The sequence below is a fragment of the Salarias fasciatus genome, chromosome 9, assembly GCF_902148845.1.
Source record: "Salarias fasciatus chromosome 9, fSalaFa1.1, whole genome shotgun sequence".
NCBI classification, from domain to species: Eukaryota; Metazoa; Chordata; class Actinopteri; order Blenniiformes; family Blenniidae; genus Salarias; species Salarias fasciatus.
This window is the reverse complement of record NC_043753.1, coordinates 10,926,623-10,939,713: the sequence shown is the minus strand read 5'-3', so window position 1 is coordinate 10,939,713 and position 13,091 is coordinate 10,926,623. Positions and strand designations below refer to the sequence as shown.

At 43.1% G+C, this 13,091-nt stretch overlaps 1 protein-coding gene across 1 annotated transcript in view; it reads right to left on the bottom strand.

Annotated features, from left to right (window-relative positions):
• Positions 1-13,091, bottom strand: part of c9h8orf34 (chromosome 9 C8orf34 homolog) — a 59,341-nt gene that overhangs the window by 38,403 nt on the left and 7,847 nt on the right. The window contains exons 2-6 of the mRNA XM_030099927.1: positions 6,449-6,593; positions 5,930-6,061; positions 3,929-4,048; positions 3,693-3,721; positions 2,033-2,196 (exon numbers count right to left, since the gene is read on the bottom strand). Coding sequence (XP_029955787.1) covers positions 2,033-2,196; positions 3,693-3,721; positions 3,929-4,048; positions 5,930-6,061; positions 6,449-6,593 — 590 coding nt within the window. The remainder of the gene's footprint in view (positions 1-2,032; positions 2,197-3,692; positions 3,722-3,928; positions 4,049-5,929; positions 6,062-6,448; positions 6,594-13,091) is intronic.

The following is a 13,091-nucleotide window of genomic DNA, read 5'->3' as shown; positions in this document are numbered from 1 at the left end:
GAGAAAGAAACCCAACATAAAGTGTGCTTAGTTATCCTGCACCGAGTACAGTTTTATTACTTTAATGTGTTGCATTAGATAATAGGCTCATATCTCCAATGGAAATCTCCAGCTCGTTGAGCCTGCTGGCAGCTTTCCCGGTGTCAGCAATTTTGTTTCACCACAGGAGCCAACCTCAGGAGGAACAAACCGGTCATTAAAGACAATAAATATTACCGCAAAATAAAAACAGGTGTAAACCGCACAGCGACGTGTTCTCCGCTTTCGTTCACAGTTTGAATGTGTAATCGTAATCGGCTGGTGCCGAGAGAAAAAAACATATGAGAGCAGGAAAGTGGGTCGCGGTGCAGTGGATAACACTCCCAACTCACGGCTAAAAAAACCCCTGGTTTGAGCCTTTTTCATGTGTGATTTATCCATTTTCCCATTGAAAAATGTGCATTTAAAGTTCACTGCTGAAAGAGGAAGTGGTGTGTGACTGCGAGTGCGAGCACTCTGCCTTCGCCTATGGTCAGCTGGGACCGGCTGCAGCGACGCTCACCTGGATAAAGCAGTGTAGAAGATGAATGGATACGGAACAGACAGGTAAGAAGAGGGAGAGCACTTCCCTCCCGATGAAGTTTCATTCCACTGGACAATCCCAATGAACTACTTTCTGCTGGAGCCGAGTCTTGATTTCCCATGTGCCCTTCTGCACATGCGGCAGAGAGACTCGGCATGTCAGTCACAGTAAGTTGGCACAAGTCGTCAGCTCCTGTCAGGGTCATTTGTGACCGGCAGACCGGACTGAGGGACATTTTAAAGTGAAGTTACAAAACTAAGCAGAGGAAAGATGGACTGAAGTGACTCAAAGCTTGAATAAATGAGGGAAAAATGACAACTCCAGCCTGAAAGTATGTGAGAAGCAGAGTGGATGACCTAGAAAAGCCCAGATGGGATTTTTTTAAGCCAGGGCACTGCTGGTGTTTGCCAGTTTTCCACTTGATCGGAGTGGTCAGTTTCAGCAGCTCTCATATTAGAAACCTAATATTTAAACTTGGAGCTCAATGATCATGAAGCCTCACATCACATTTATCACCATTTCTAATTCCTGTATTGGACAAAAACATGAAAAAAATGTTCAAACAGAATTAGAAGTAACAACAAGTTCCAAGAGAATGCAGCTCAGAGCTGATATAATTTAATACATTTTCTAATCTAAGTATTCTCCTATTTAACAAGGGAGCAAGATGCTACTGTGTTTAGGATGCTGTTCCGTCACAAACACACTCCAAGTTTGTCACACTCCTCGTAGGTGATCACAATACACCTCGTCTGCGCGGAGCAGAGCTCATCAGCGAGCCCACACACACCCCGATCTCCCAGCTCAGACTCCTAACTAAGTGATTTCCCCATATAATCCGCCCATACAGTAACCTAATGAGATTACCGCCGTGTGTGTGTCAGCTCAGTCCTGGGTGTGATTTATGGTTTTATATCCCATCCTGCTTTAATTAGTCACATCAGCAGCTGCAGTGCGCACACACGCACACACACACACACACACACACACACACATAGTCAGAACATCTGCCAGGGTTGTCCAAGTGGAAACTTGAATAATTTTTTTTTTTCCAAAGTGAATTAAAAAACCGTAATCTGACAACAAGAAATTATTTACAGTTCATGGCGAAGTTTGTAAAAAAAAAAATATGGCCATTTCCAAATTAACAAGTGCTAAAATTCTTTGGCCTTGAGCACACAGAAATGAGGTTAGCTTTAATTTGAAACTGGGTTGAAGCGGTATCGTGGCAAGCATGTTTGATCGCGCCTTTGAAATGGGATTATCAAACTCATTCAGATGGGCCTTCCTCGGGCAGCCGCAGCCGAGAAGTCTACCTCCTCATTTTTTGAAAGACCCAACAATAGCCGGCGCAAAGTTCTTGAAGTTTCAAACTTTGCCGTATTAAATGATTCAGACTAATTCGCTGGCGGGCACACGCTCTCATTTATACATATATTATGACACAGATGTATAACGCCAGGCGCTCACCTTCCCGCAGGGCTGCTGTCTGCGCTCCAGCACGCTTCCGTTTTGTCCCGGGGGGTCGGGGGGTGCAGCATCTCGGCGGCCAGGGGGTCGGCGTCGTCTTCTGCCCGGCCGATCCACTCCCCCACCACCCGGGGGCGCAGCACCGAATTATAACCCCCTAAATTCTAAGACAAGAAGAGGTGAGACATCGAGACAAATAGAAAGGCAGAGATGATGAAATGGACTCTTTGCCTTTAAAACAGGTTTTTTTTTTGTTTTTTTTGTCAAGTCACTCAAAAAAATGTGTTCATATTCTTGCATACAACACTTAACAAATAAGGTTCAAATTAAGAAAAAAAAGTTGTTCGGGGATACTGAAGGGTGTTATTTACTGAGAGGGAAATCTAATTTTAAAATGATCATAAATTAGACAAGTGTGAGACTGTGGAACAGCATGAATGGGGAACTTAAACAACGAGCAAACATAAAACAACAGGAAGTGGAGGGTGTCAGGCACGAGGGATTAAAAAAGGGCATTACTGATTATTCTTCAATTGGTTTGTTTTTTTCATTTGTGTTGGAAAAGGTGCTCTTGCTTGTTTTCCTTTTTTAAACCCTTTGTTCCATTGGAGAGCGCCGTTTTTTTGTTAAGGGGACAGGTTGAAAGGGAGCAATCACCATCATCATCAGCATCATCAATATCTGTGTTTTGCTTTATACATAATGTATATTTTCTTTAAACACAAGTGCCGGGTCACCTTTGGTCCTATAATAGTGAAGAAGCCATGGCCCTACAATTTTTTTTTTTTAATTACAAACTACAATCTTTTTAATAGCTTCCACACAATCACTTCCAGGACGCACTGTTCTCTTTTCCACTACACATTACAATGGCTTTTCCATTGCAGGATAAAATTAAAGCCTCTTATTACTTAATTAAAAGTGGCATTTTTCCACCCACACCTGCAAAAAGGTATTTCACATAACTGTATAAATCTGTTCTTCAGAAAGCATACCGCCACAACATCCCGAAATCATAAACTTATACACCGTTCAGTCAGAGAGAAGAATACATTTCTCGATATATTTCTTTAACTACAGGATAATATTAAATTGTATTGTTTCCGCGTGATCACAGCAGGTGTTTAGTATTCAGTCCCTGTTCGGTTCCGCAGAAAAAGGAGGAATATCTCCGGGCTGCGTGCCAGCGATGTTGGACATGTACTGCTGCACTGAGCAAAAAGTAAAGTCTCTGTCAAAACATATGCTTCATTTCTCATCCAGACCCATCATTTCCAAATCGATCAGTGCATCTCCAGCCTGGGCAGCGACTGCACTATTGTGCAGGGGGAGAGAATTGGGGCCGGGCAAGGACAAAGACGGAGCTCAGACAAAGCTTTGCGGGGAAGATGCACACTGAGGCGGCGAGGGAGAGGGAGATGGAGGACATGCCTGCTGAAGTATCGCTCACATATCACTCCTGTGAGATAGCAGTACATCATCAGAAAAAAAAAAAAAAAAAAGAGAGACATTCTTCTCTGCCAAACCAGAGAAAGTTATGAAACCTGGCTTTTATTTGAAGTAACATGAGGAATCCCGCAGAACGCTCTCCTTCCACACGCCTGCCAAGTTACTACATCTGTATCAATATAATGAAGATTAGAAGCAAGAGGAAATCTACCTGGTCCAGCTCGTCGGAGATGGCGATGCCTGCAGAAAGAGGGAAACAGTGAAAAAGCACACTGAAACGCGCAGTGCGGTTGATGAAATCCCGGCTTAGACAGAGCTTAGTGAGATTAGCCGCTCCATCCGGCTTCTTCCCAGCATTTGTCCTGACATTTACAGAAAGATCTCCACTATATGTTGAGATGTATTAAGCGGTGCTCGGTGCGGCGGGAACACGCCGCAGACACTCACTGCGCGACAGGCTCTCCAGGGCCTTGCCAAGCTTCTTGCTCTCCTGCAAAATGTGGTTGAGCTCATCGAAATCCCGGCTCTCCCTCCAGTCCCAGGGCGGGTACTCGGTGGACCGCGGCACTGGGAGTCACAGAGATTCAGCCTCACGTCAAAGACCGTTGAACACGACGACACAGGAAACCAAAAAAAAAAACAAAACAGCATATGCCATACACGGATGTAAACCGGTAACATCACAGCTTGATGCACTATTTTGCCGCGACACGACTTTGTGAATTACCGCAGGATGAAGCGAAATGGAAACTCTGGCAGAAAAGTCATCGTGTCGCTTCCAAAAAGCACAGAGCTCACTGGCCAGAGGCCAGGGGACAGTGTCTGTCAGTCTCTTTGATTAACAAAATAACTCCAACCGGAGCAGCAAATGACCTACATTCTCCACTGACAGCCCGTGTCCTCTCACTGCCTCCCTCAGCTTCCACACGACGGTTAATTCAGACATTATCTAAAGTTACGGAGAGGCGGAGCGTGGAGTTCACCCATCTCTAATGTTCTTATGCTCCAACAACATGAAAACCAGTGGGTTATGACGACGGATGCCAAATGAATGCAGTGCCTGTCTGCAGGCCATTCTGAAAACTTGATCTGCAGAAGGATTTCCAAATAAATTTCATGCTTTGCGCTGACAGGTGTAAAAAGTTCGCGTCGCCGACACGATAAAGAAAGTCAACAGTGAATGTGTGACAGCACTGCTGCAACAATCTGCCTCCCTCTACCCTTGTTTACCCTGACTAAGCTGCTTGGCATTGTAACAGCCGTAAACACGGAGCGAAGTGTCTCCGCCAAATACAGACTGGAGGAAAAGAAAAAAGGAAAAAAATCTCTCAATACTTCCGGCGAAGAGCGCCTTTTCTGTCCGCCGCTCGGCTCTGAGTGTTGTGCTGCTGCGGCAAAGGCTTGAGTTGTATCTTAATAGCTTAGATTAGGGGTTAAGGATTCAATTCCCCCAGGATCTGCCCATTAAACTATCACTCAAGTAAGAGGAAGGCCAAAGTCTATTAACCCTTTAACACACACGAAGCCTTAACGCCACGATAAAAAGGTTTGCTTTGATCCGAGAGGACCTCTGGGTGTGTTTCAGACACAGTTCGTGTTGTTTTTGCTGCATTGTACAATAATGATGAGAGTCAACTCTTTCGTTTTCAATTTTTCATGAGCTCTGCATGGCAAAACACCTGTGCATGTATTTTTAATGGGATCTGACTTTAAATGGAGCTTTGAAGGCTTCTTACTCTGAAGGGGCAGCGGGGATGATGTTAAAGAGCCAATCTTAAGCACACCTTGATGTGCTTCTCCCGTTCTCTGGCTCACTTTGCTTCTTCTCTCTTCTTCCTTCTTTTTTTAATCCGCTCATCTCAACACCCGCTTCCCCTTGGTTTTGCGAGCGCCAGCGCTTCAACCGCTGCCCGAAATAGACTCGGTCTGGCAGTTGACGGAGCGCAATGTTAAATTATTGAAGTGGTCTATGGCTCCGCGTGCTCCCCGTCTGACCCATCCTCACTGTCTCAAGTGCTATCCTTCATTCCAACATCACGCAGTTACAGTAATTCATTAGGAAACTAAAAAAGAAGTCGCCATCAGGAAATGATCTGCATGGAGAGAAGAAGTTTGTGAACTATTAATCCTAAAAGTGTGTAGCAGTGCAGAAGCAACCGTCTAAAAAGTGGCACTTTAAAATGAAGTCATTTGCTCTGGGAGGCTGGAAGGGAGGACACGGGGCTGTACACTGTGACTAACTTTAATTAGATATAATTATATTGAATTAAATATGAAAGATTAAAGTCAATGAGGCATGTAATTGGGAAACAAGCAGAACAACAGGTAACGCGACTGTTCCGCTTCATATTCCAGCGTGTGTCTGTTCCATTATCGCAATCACAAAAATAGTTAGGGATTAGGAAATCGAGCCGAAGAGGCCGAAGGCGAAAACAACAGTGCTCTTACAGGATTTGGATTCAGGTGAAGGTGGAGAGATACTTGAAACAGCCAGGTCGCTCTTTGATTTTTTCGGTTTCTTTGGATGAATTTGCCACGGCTTCTCATAGTTGCTGTACTCCCTTCGGGTGTTTTTGCTTTCTGTTGGGAGGGAAGGAAAAAAAAAAAAACACAAAAAAAAGAACACAATATATGTTCAGAGCACAGAGTACAAAGGCAGTTTTTTTTTTTTCTTCTTTTTTTTTCTTTTTTCTTGAGCCAGATTTATTGGATCCAGACTAATGGGAATGTATTGCACGGAAGGGTGATCCCTGAAAGCAATGCCATGCATGTTTTAGGTTTGTTCCTCCTCAAACACATCAAAATATGATGAATGTGTTCTCTTCAGTCATGTGTGATGGAGCACTGAGACATTTAAAGCACGCAGAACAGAGGCTCTGCAGGATCACCGGTATAGAATACACACACCGATGAAAACTTTTAATGTATTTGAGTAGGAATAGTGTGTTTGCATGTCTGGGTACCAACCTGGGGAGCTCTGTGCCCACAGTGCTGCGGAGCCAGAGAGAGCTCTGTGCAGCTTTCCAGGGCTGTCTTGCTTGGTCTGCAGGTGATCAATGAGAAAAGGGATTGGATGGTCTGGAGTCTCAGTTATCAATTTGGTCATCAACTCCTACAGGAGCAGAGTAAAGCAGAGAACCATTAGATCAAAGTGGCCCAACGAAAGGAGGGGCAAAGCTGGCCCGGGATAGTTTATCTACCCCGTTGAAAGATAGGAAGCAACAATCAATCCCGACAAACGTGACACTGTTCGTTTTGTTGTTGCCTTCACTAACGAGGTATGATAGCGGAACAAAAAGACTCGTCAATGCGAAGAGATAACCCTCTTGACTTCACTGTAGTTTTGGAAATGTATCTCTTGAGTCAATATTTTAAAAATAAGAAGTCAATTTAACGAAGAGATAGACTTGTCCCAACAGATTAGAAGATCTCCCCTCAGTGTCAATTAGTAAGACAAATGCCAGCAAAGCACATTCAAAGTCTGATGACTTTGTTGAGACAAGGATGAACAGGTGAGCAAAGCATGAATTTGGTCAGGTGGTGTTGCCTGAAGTTATCCTTAAAGTGGTCTACATCCGTATTACAGGGAAAAGGACCTAAATCCTGTTTTATTTGGTGACATATGACTCATATCTGATTTTTTTTCAGGGCTGCATAATTCCTATTTTTCAAGATTCGGTCCTCATCAGATTGATTCCAGATGTTTTTTCAATCTCAGGACTGTTCAGACTGACTTCTACACCATTGAAGTGAGACAGACATCAAAAGTCTGTGCTAGAGGAAATAGCAACTTTAGACGAATCACATTCGCACATGCTTCCTGTTACAGCCACTGCTCCACAAAACACTGCCATTCAAATACATACTCCTCTTCCCTCTATCATCTAGTCATGATTTATATGGGCTCAGAATGCAGCAGGACTTCAAAATGTATCCCAACTTGCAGAAACGGCTAACATCCATATTTACAGTGTGATGCCACATCTTCTTCTGCACATGTACGTTGATTTAGGGTCAAAACCTGCTCTCTGATGGAGTCTGCATTTAATTTATGGCATGAACAACCAGACAAAAAAAACAAAAAAAGAATTACCAAATGCATCGTCAATGTTCCATGTGAAGTGTGTCATATTCTTAATTATAGGTAAACTGTCATGAGATGGTTATAGAAAAAGGCAATGGAAAGACAATTAGTGAGTACCGTATATTGACAAAAGACAGGCAGATATTGTTTTTATTTAACTAATCCTATTAAGTCCAACATTTCTTTTGCATGGAAGACTTGATCAAGGCAGTGAACAGCTCAAAATTATTATTAAAAGAAGAAATTCCAGTAAAAAGACATGAAACTTCAAGAACAAGCAACAATATCCGTCTTTCAGTATAACACTTGAATTCATTAAAACGTGTGAGTACTCCTACCAGATCTCTCAGGAAACTCACAAAGACGGCTGAATTGAGAAAAGCAGCCAAAAAAACAATACTAAGAGCACTTCAGAGGGAGGGTTGGAATGAAGGGAAGCACACAGGGACTCGCAGTAACAGGTGCTGCGGGCGGAGGCCATTTCTCACTCTGCATGCTAATTACAGATCCATCACAGCCATGGTGTGAATTTCACCCAAAATAGCAATCACTTCCAAACTGATCTTACCCCTACACCTACCTCCAGACATATGACCGCAAATACAAATATTAGCATCATCAGATGACTTTAAGGTTTTATAATACCGTTTAAGGTAAGTTAAGAAACAAATTGTTGCATTGCAGCTACAGGAAACAGCTGCTCCTGTACAGCTGATGGGTGTAGTGAAGAGTGTGTGTAATGTGGATTTTGGGTGTAATCCTGTGTGTGTGTTGGCAGATAATGATACGACGGTGAACTCTGTTTGACCAGTGTGAGCCAATCACAGCAGCTGAGGGTGGCTGCATGAGGACTACTGCAGTGAAGCACTGAAGCCATTAGTGGACTGCAGCGAATTGGCAGTAACGTATGGATATGAGTGTGTGCGTGTCTGTGTGTGTGTGAGAGAGAGAGACCAATGACATAAACTGTATGCTCACTATATATGTGTAACTAATACAAATTGGACAGCTGTATGTGTATCCGTCCTTGTGGACATGATCATGTGTCTGCATATCTGTGTGTTTCAGTGAGTAGGGAGGGACGCTGGCAGACGGTGTGTGTGTGTGTGTGTGTGTGTGTGTGTGTGTGTGTGTTATAGCGGGCTAGTCTTGGCTGTGCTGTGTGTGCACAGAAAGCTAATCAGGTAATTGGTCAGAGGGACATTCCTGCCCGGCCCCATGCGCTCATAGAAATTCTGACAGCACTCAGCATGTGAATGGACAAGCAGGGACCGTTCTCAAGTGTTTCTCTGCAAACTGTAGAACGAGGACTCTGGGAGTCACATTCCTCTGTTGACAATGCGTTTAACCGGCCTATTTACTTTGTAGAAAGAGCCAAAGTGTTGAACAGTGTGAAAAGAAAAAGTGAAAGAGAAGCGCAACTTTGCAAATGAGCATTTTCGTGGCCATTTGAGTCACTAAAAATGCGACTATCTGAAAGTTGTAATTATTGCTTAGCAGCTCTTGTTGGTAATTTAACTAACCCACTAACAGAAGGTCTATAAATGAGGGTAGTAAATTGCTTCATTATATGAAGCCAAACTAGAAAAACTGTCTCGTACCAAAGCCATCAAAGCCTTAATAGTTTGTTTTGCAGAGAAGGGGTAAAAGTAAGGAAGTGCAGTGCTTTTTCACACACGACTGCCAAGTGGTGATTGTCATGATTGCATTTCCTAGAGGAAACGGCACACACGGGTACCCAGACAGGAGTTGGACGCACGAAGTAAACAACAGTGAAGAAAGACGGACAGATCCCCGGGAATGGCTCCACATGTGAATGCATCTGCATCCTGCCCACGTCTCTACTGTAGAACATTCCTGTGCCAGCAAATATCGATTCCATCCCCGCTGCTGCGCGGTGCTTCCAATGTGACACAAGTTGGTGGAAGAGACAAAGGACCTTTGTTCCTTTGTGTCCTTCACCACCATGAAAAAGCAACAAAGAAAAAATAAAAATACTGTAAGCAGCTGGTTCGACCATGCACAGTGGATATAATCATTGTTCACGGACACAGCAGCAAAAAGTAACCAAGTCCGACATTTTCACTTTCTATGGTAATGTGGTGCTTTAAATAACATGAGTCCTGTTTGATAAACATAAGTTGTTGGACTTGTAATCATATTTACTTGGACAAGAACCACAGTAACATGTAGTTCCTCATTTCTTTCAGTTTTGCGGTATGGATTTTAGCGGCTCGGACTGACTTGCATGAGCGGAGGAGCGTCTCTATTGCGGTACGTGCGAGAGCGAGATAAGGAGAGGCAGGGTTCAGGTGGCTGCACAAGTGATCCATTAGCGGGCCAACAGGTGGCGTGAGCAACTGAGCCACACACTCCATATCTGTGCCGATCTGCTGCTGGGCGAGATATCTGCATGCCCCAGGCAGTTTCGGCTGGTCACGGTAATTGACAAGCTGTCAGGCAGCCAAGAGACACCCATGTCCTTGGAAGCTCTCAATGACTCCCTCTAGGGACAAAGACGGCCATGGTACTCGCACCGATGCCGGGAGCTGAAACAAACTCCCCAAACTGAAAGTGGGAAAGTCAAAAAAAAGACAGAACAAAGGGAAAAGAAAATGAATTGAAGGTCACACAGGAGTGAGTGAGTCAGTCTGACGAGTGTCATGAAAAGAGGGGAAAGGAAAGGGTGATTAAATGTGTTTTAATGTGATCGTTACAGGGACTTTTTCTGAGGAAGTTCCACTTTTTCTCTCACATCTAAACAGAAATAACAGTTCTGTCATTTTCATTTCTGTTAATAAAACAGGACTAATCCTTTTAACACAGTTTACACAACACAACAACGTCTAAAGTAAAAACAGAGTGTTTTTATATTCTATTTAAAAAAAAAAAGTTTTGTGCTTACACAGCAAAGTTTTGAAAACAATGTTCGTTTACACAGAAACACTGAAAAATATGTAGTTAGCCTACCAGACCACTAGGGGGCGTTGTGTGTGACTGCAAGAGGATAAACCAAATATGTTAACATGCAAACAAACATATAACTACATAATTTGGTCACTGATCAACAATCAACAACAATTATGACAAATTTACAACATATTTTGCAGTCCAACTGCAGAAGGTGATGAACTGATGAGAAACAAGTTATTAAATATACTCTTTTTACATGTATTTATGGTGATATTCAGTCCAGACAAGTTATTACCTGTTTTTCAGTAAGAAGATAATAGAGTTTCTGTATCATGCTAAATCACGATCCTGAATAATCTGCTATAACCAAGCTGGCATACAAAGTTTTACAAAAAAAAAGGCCAACAGTTATAATGTGTCTTAAGATGATTTTAGAAGTACTTCTACTTAAAGAATGTATTAACACTGTAAACTTAGTTTTTTTTTTTGTAGCAAACAATGTTTATGTGAAACTAAATGCTTAGAGCTGAAAAGCTCTGTGATTTAAGTGATTCTGTCTGAGATTTACTGGTGTTTGTTGTCAACATCTGAGCAGATGAATATTCAGCTGCTCTGCTGCAGACTCTTGTTGATCTGCTTGAGCTATGGATATGTGAATGTGAGGAGACACTCAGCCTCCAGCACACAACACTTACAGCCACGAATCGGCTTTCTATGAAGTCTCGTTTTCTAGGAGGGATCACGTCAATTCTCATATCTCAGACAAACATGTCTATATACTCTACCAGTGTGGATAGATACGGGTTTATTGTGGAAATATATTATAAAGTATGTGTTCTTCATACAGCGTGCTGTTATACGCCGATAAAAAACAGTTCTACCAACATAATTACATTGTCAAGCTGATATAAGCTATAAAGCCTGACAAGCTTTCTTCATGAAATGTCCTTGTGTGAAGAAAAAAGGAAAATCAAAACACAAACTGTTAATGTAGAAAACACCTCCTTCAGGAGTCCCAGAAGAGCTCCATCTCCCTGCGGCTGTACGAGAGGTCACCGGCTGCCATTGATTTAGCCGCTCTTTGCCAATAAAATATGGGAATACAAAGTCATCTCAAAGGTTATTCAGGGTGACGTCTCTGTATCTGTCCACGGAGGATCGTACACAAGAAGAGGTCATAATTGGAAAAAAAAAAAAAAGAGAGAGAAGGGTGTGATGAGCCAATTTAGGTAGAGAAGAGAGAGAGACAGAGAGAGAGAGAGAGAGAGAGAGAGAGCCCTGGAAGAGATCCAGACCTTGACTAAGCAGGAAGACAGGAGCGGTGGGGATGATGCGGAAGAGAAGACCATGGGAGAGGCAATGTCACCTGACCAGTCTGGCACGCAGTGGATGCTGCCCATCAGAAAAACAAGGCTTTTATCAGCTCTCGGGTTCTGATCCACGTAGCTGAAGCAATGCATCAAGTCCTTTTTGAGATTTCCTGCTTTGAGTAAAACATTTAACCATGAGGAAGAGAGGACTTACTCATATTTATTATTCTTTGAACTTCAAGATTTTACTTTCAGAAAAGCAAAGCTTTTGCAGGTTTTAGCATTTTGCCTAATATTGCACTAGTCCATGTTTTGCTGCCGAAACAGCCCAGACGAATCGACTCCAGCAGGCCTGTGAAGGTGCGCTGTTCGCAGCAGATCTTTCAAGTGTTGTACGTTATGAGGAGGAGAGTCAGTGGGATCAATGAGCCTCAGCAGTCCATGATCCCATCACAGATATCACAGCTTTTCCCTTTTTTCCAGGACTTTTGACAGATAACACTAAAAATCAGAAACAGTTGTTCTTCTGACTCGGTTGACAAGCCATCAAAATGTATTTGCAACTTGTCAAATTATCCTGATTCCAGGGCATCAAATTTGATGATAAAATGTTGACATGCTGCCTTAATAGGATGAATGGACTGATTAAAGCTGACATGGAACAAATCTCAGATAGGAAAAACTAGAATATCAGTGGATGCTCACAGTTAACGGAATACTGGTTTAGTTTATCAAAATCTACAGTGACGGAATTCTCCCTCTCGAGATGAAGACTACATCAGCATGTTTGCTTGATGCCGCTGTTTCACAGGCCACTTACGGATGAAACGAACCATTTAATTCAAAAACAAAACCAGGAAAAGATTAAATCTTATCACACCCAGCTCTAAAAGGATACACATCAATGTTGCATTAGGTTGCAGTGAGATGGAAAAACCTGATTTTGCACTATCCAAACAATAAAACCTGTGCGTGAATTAATTCCTCATTCGGAAGAGATACTCAGACCATCATTGGACTCCCGTTGAACAAATACAGAGTGACTGTCAATGTTTTGAGCGTCACTTGCTCGGCTCTCCCTCACCGCCAGCATCACTGTCATTTACGCCCAGCAGTCGGCCATCAGGAGCCATGAGCTGGAGCCGGACATGATCACTTTATTAGCATGCAGCGAAGCCACTTTCCTCTCTCCGGCTCACGTCGCGCTGCACGCTTCAAATCTTCCTCATATTGGACTTCACTCATCATCTCGCTGCCTGATCTCCGCCTCGCCCCTTCCTGTGCTCCCTCGGGACCGGCGGGG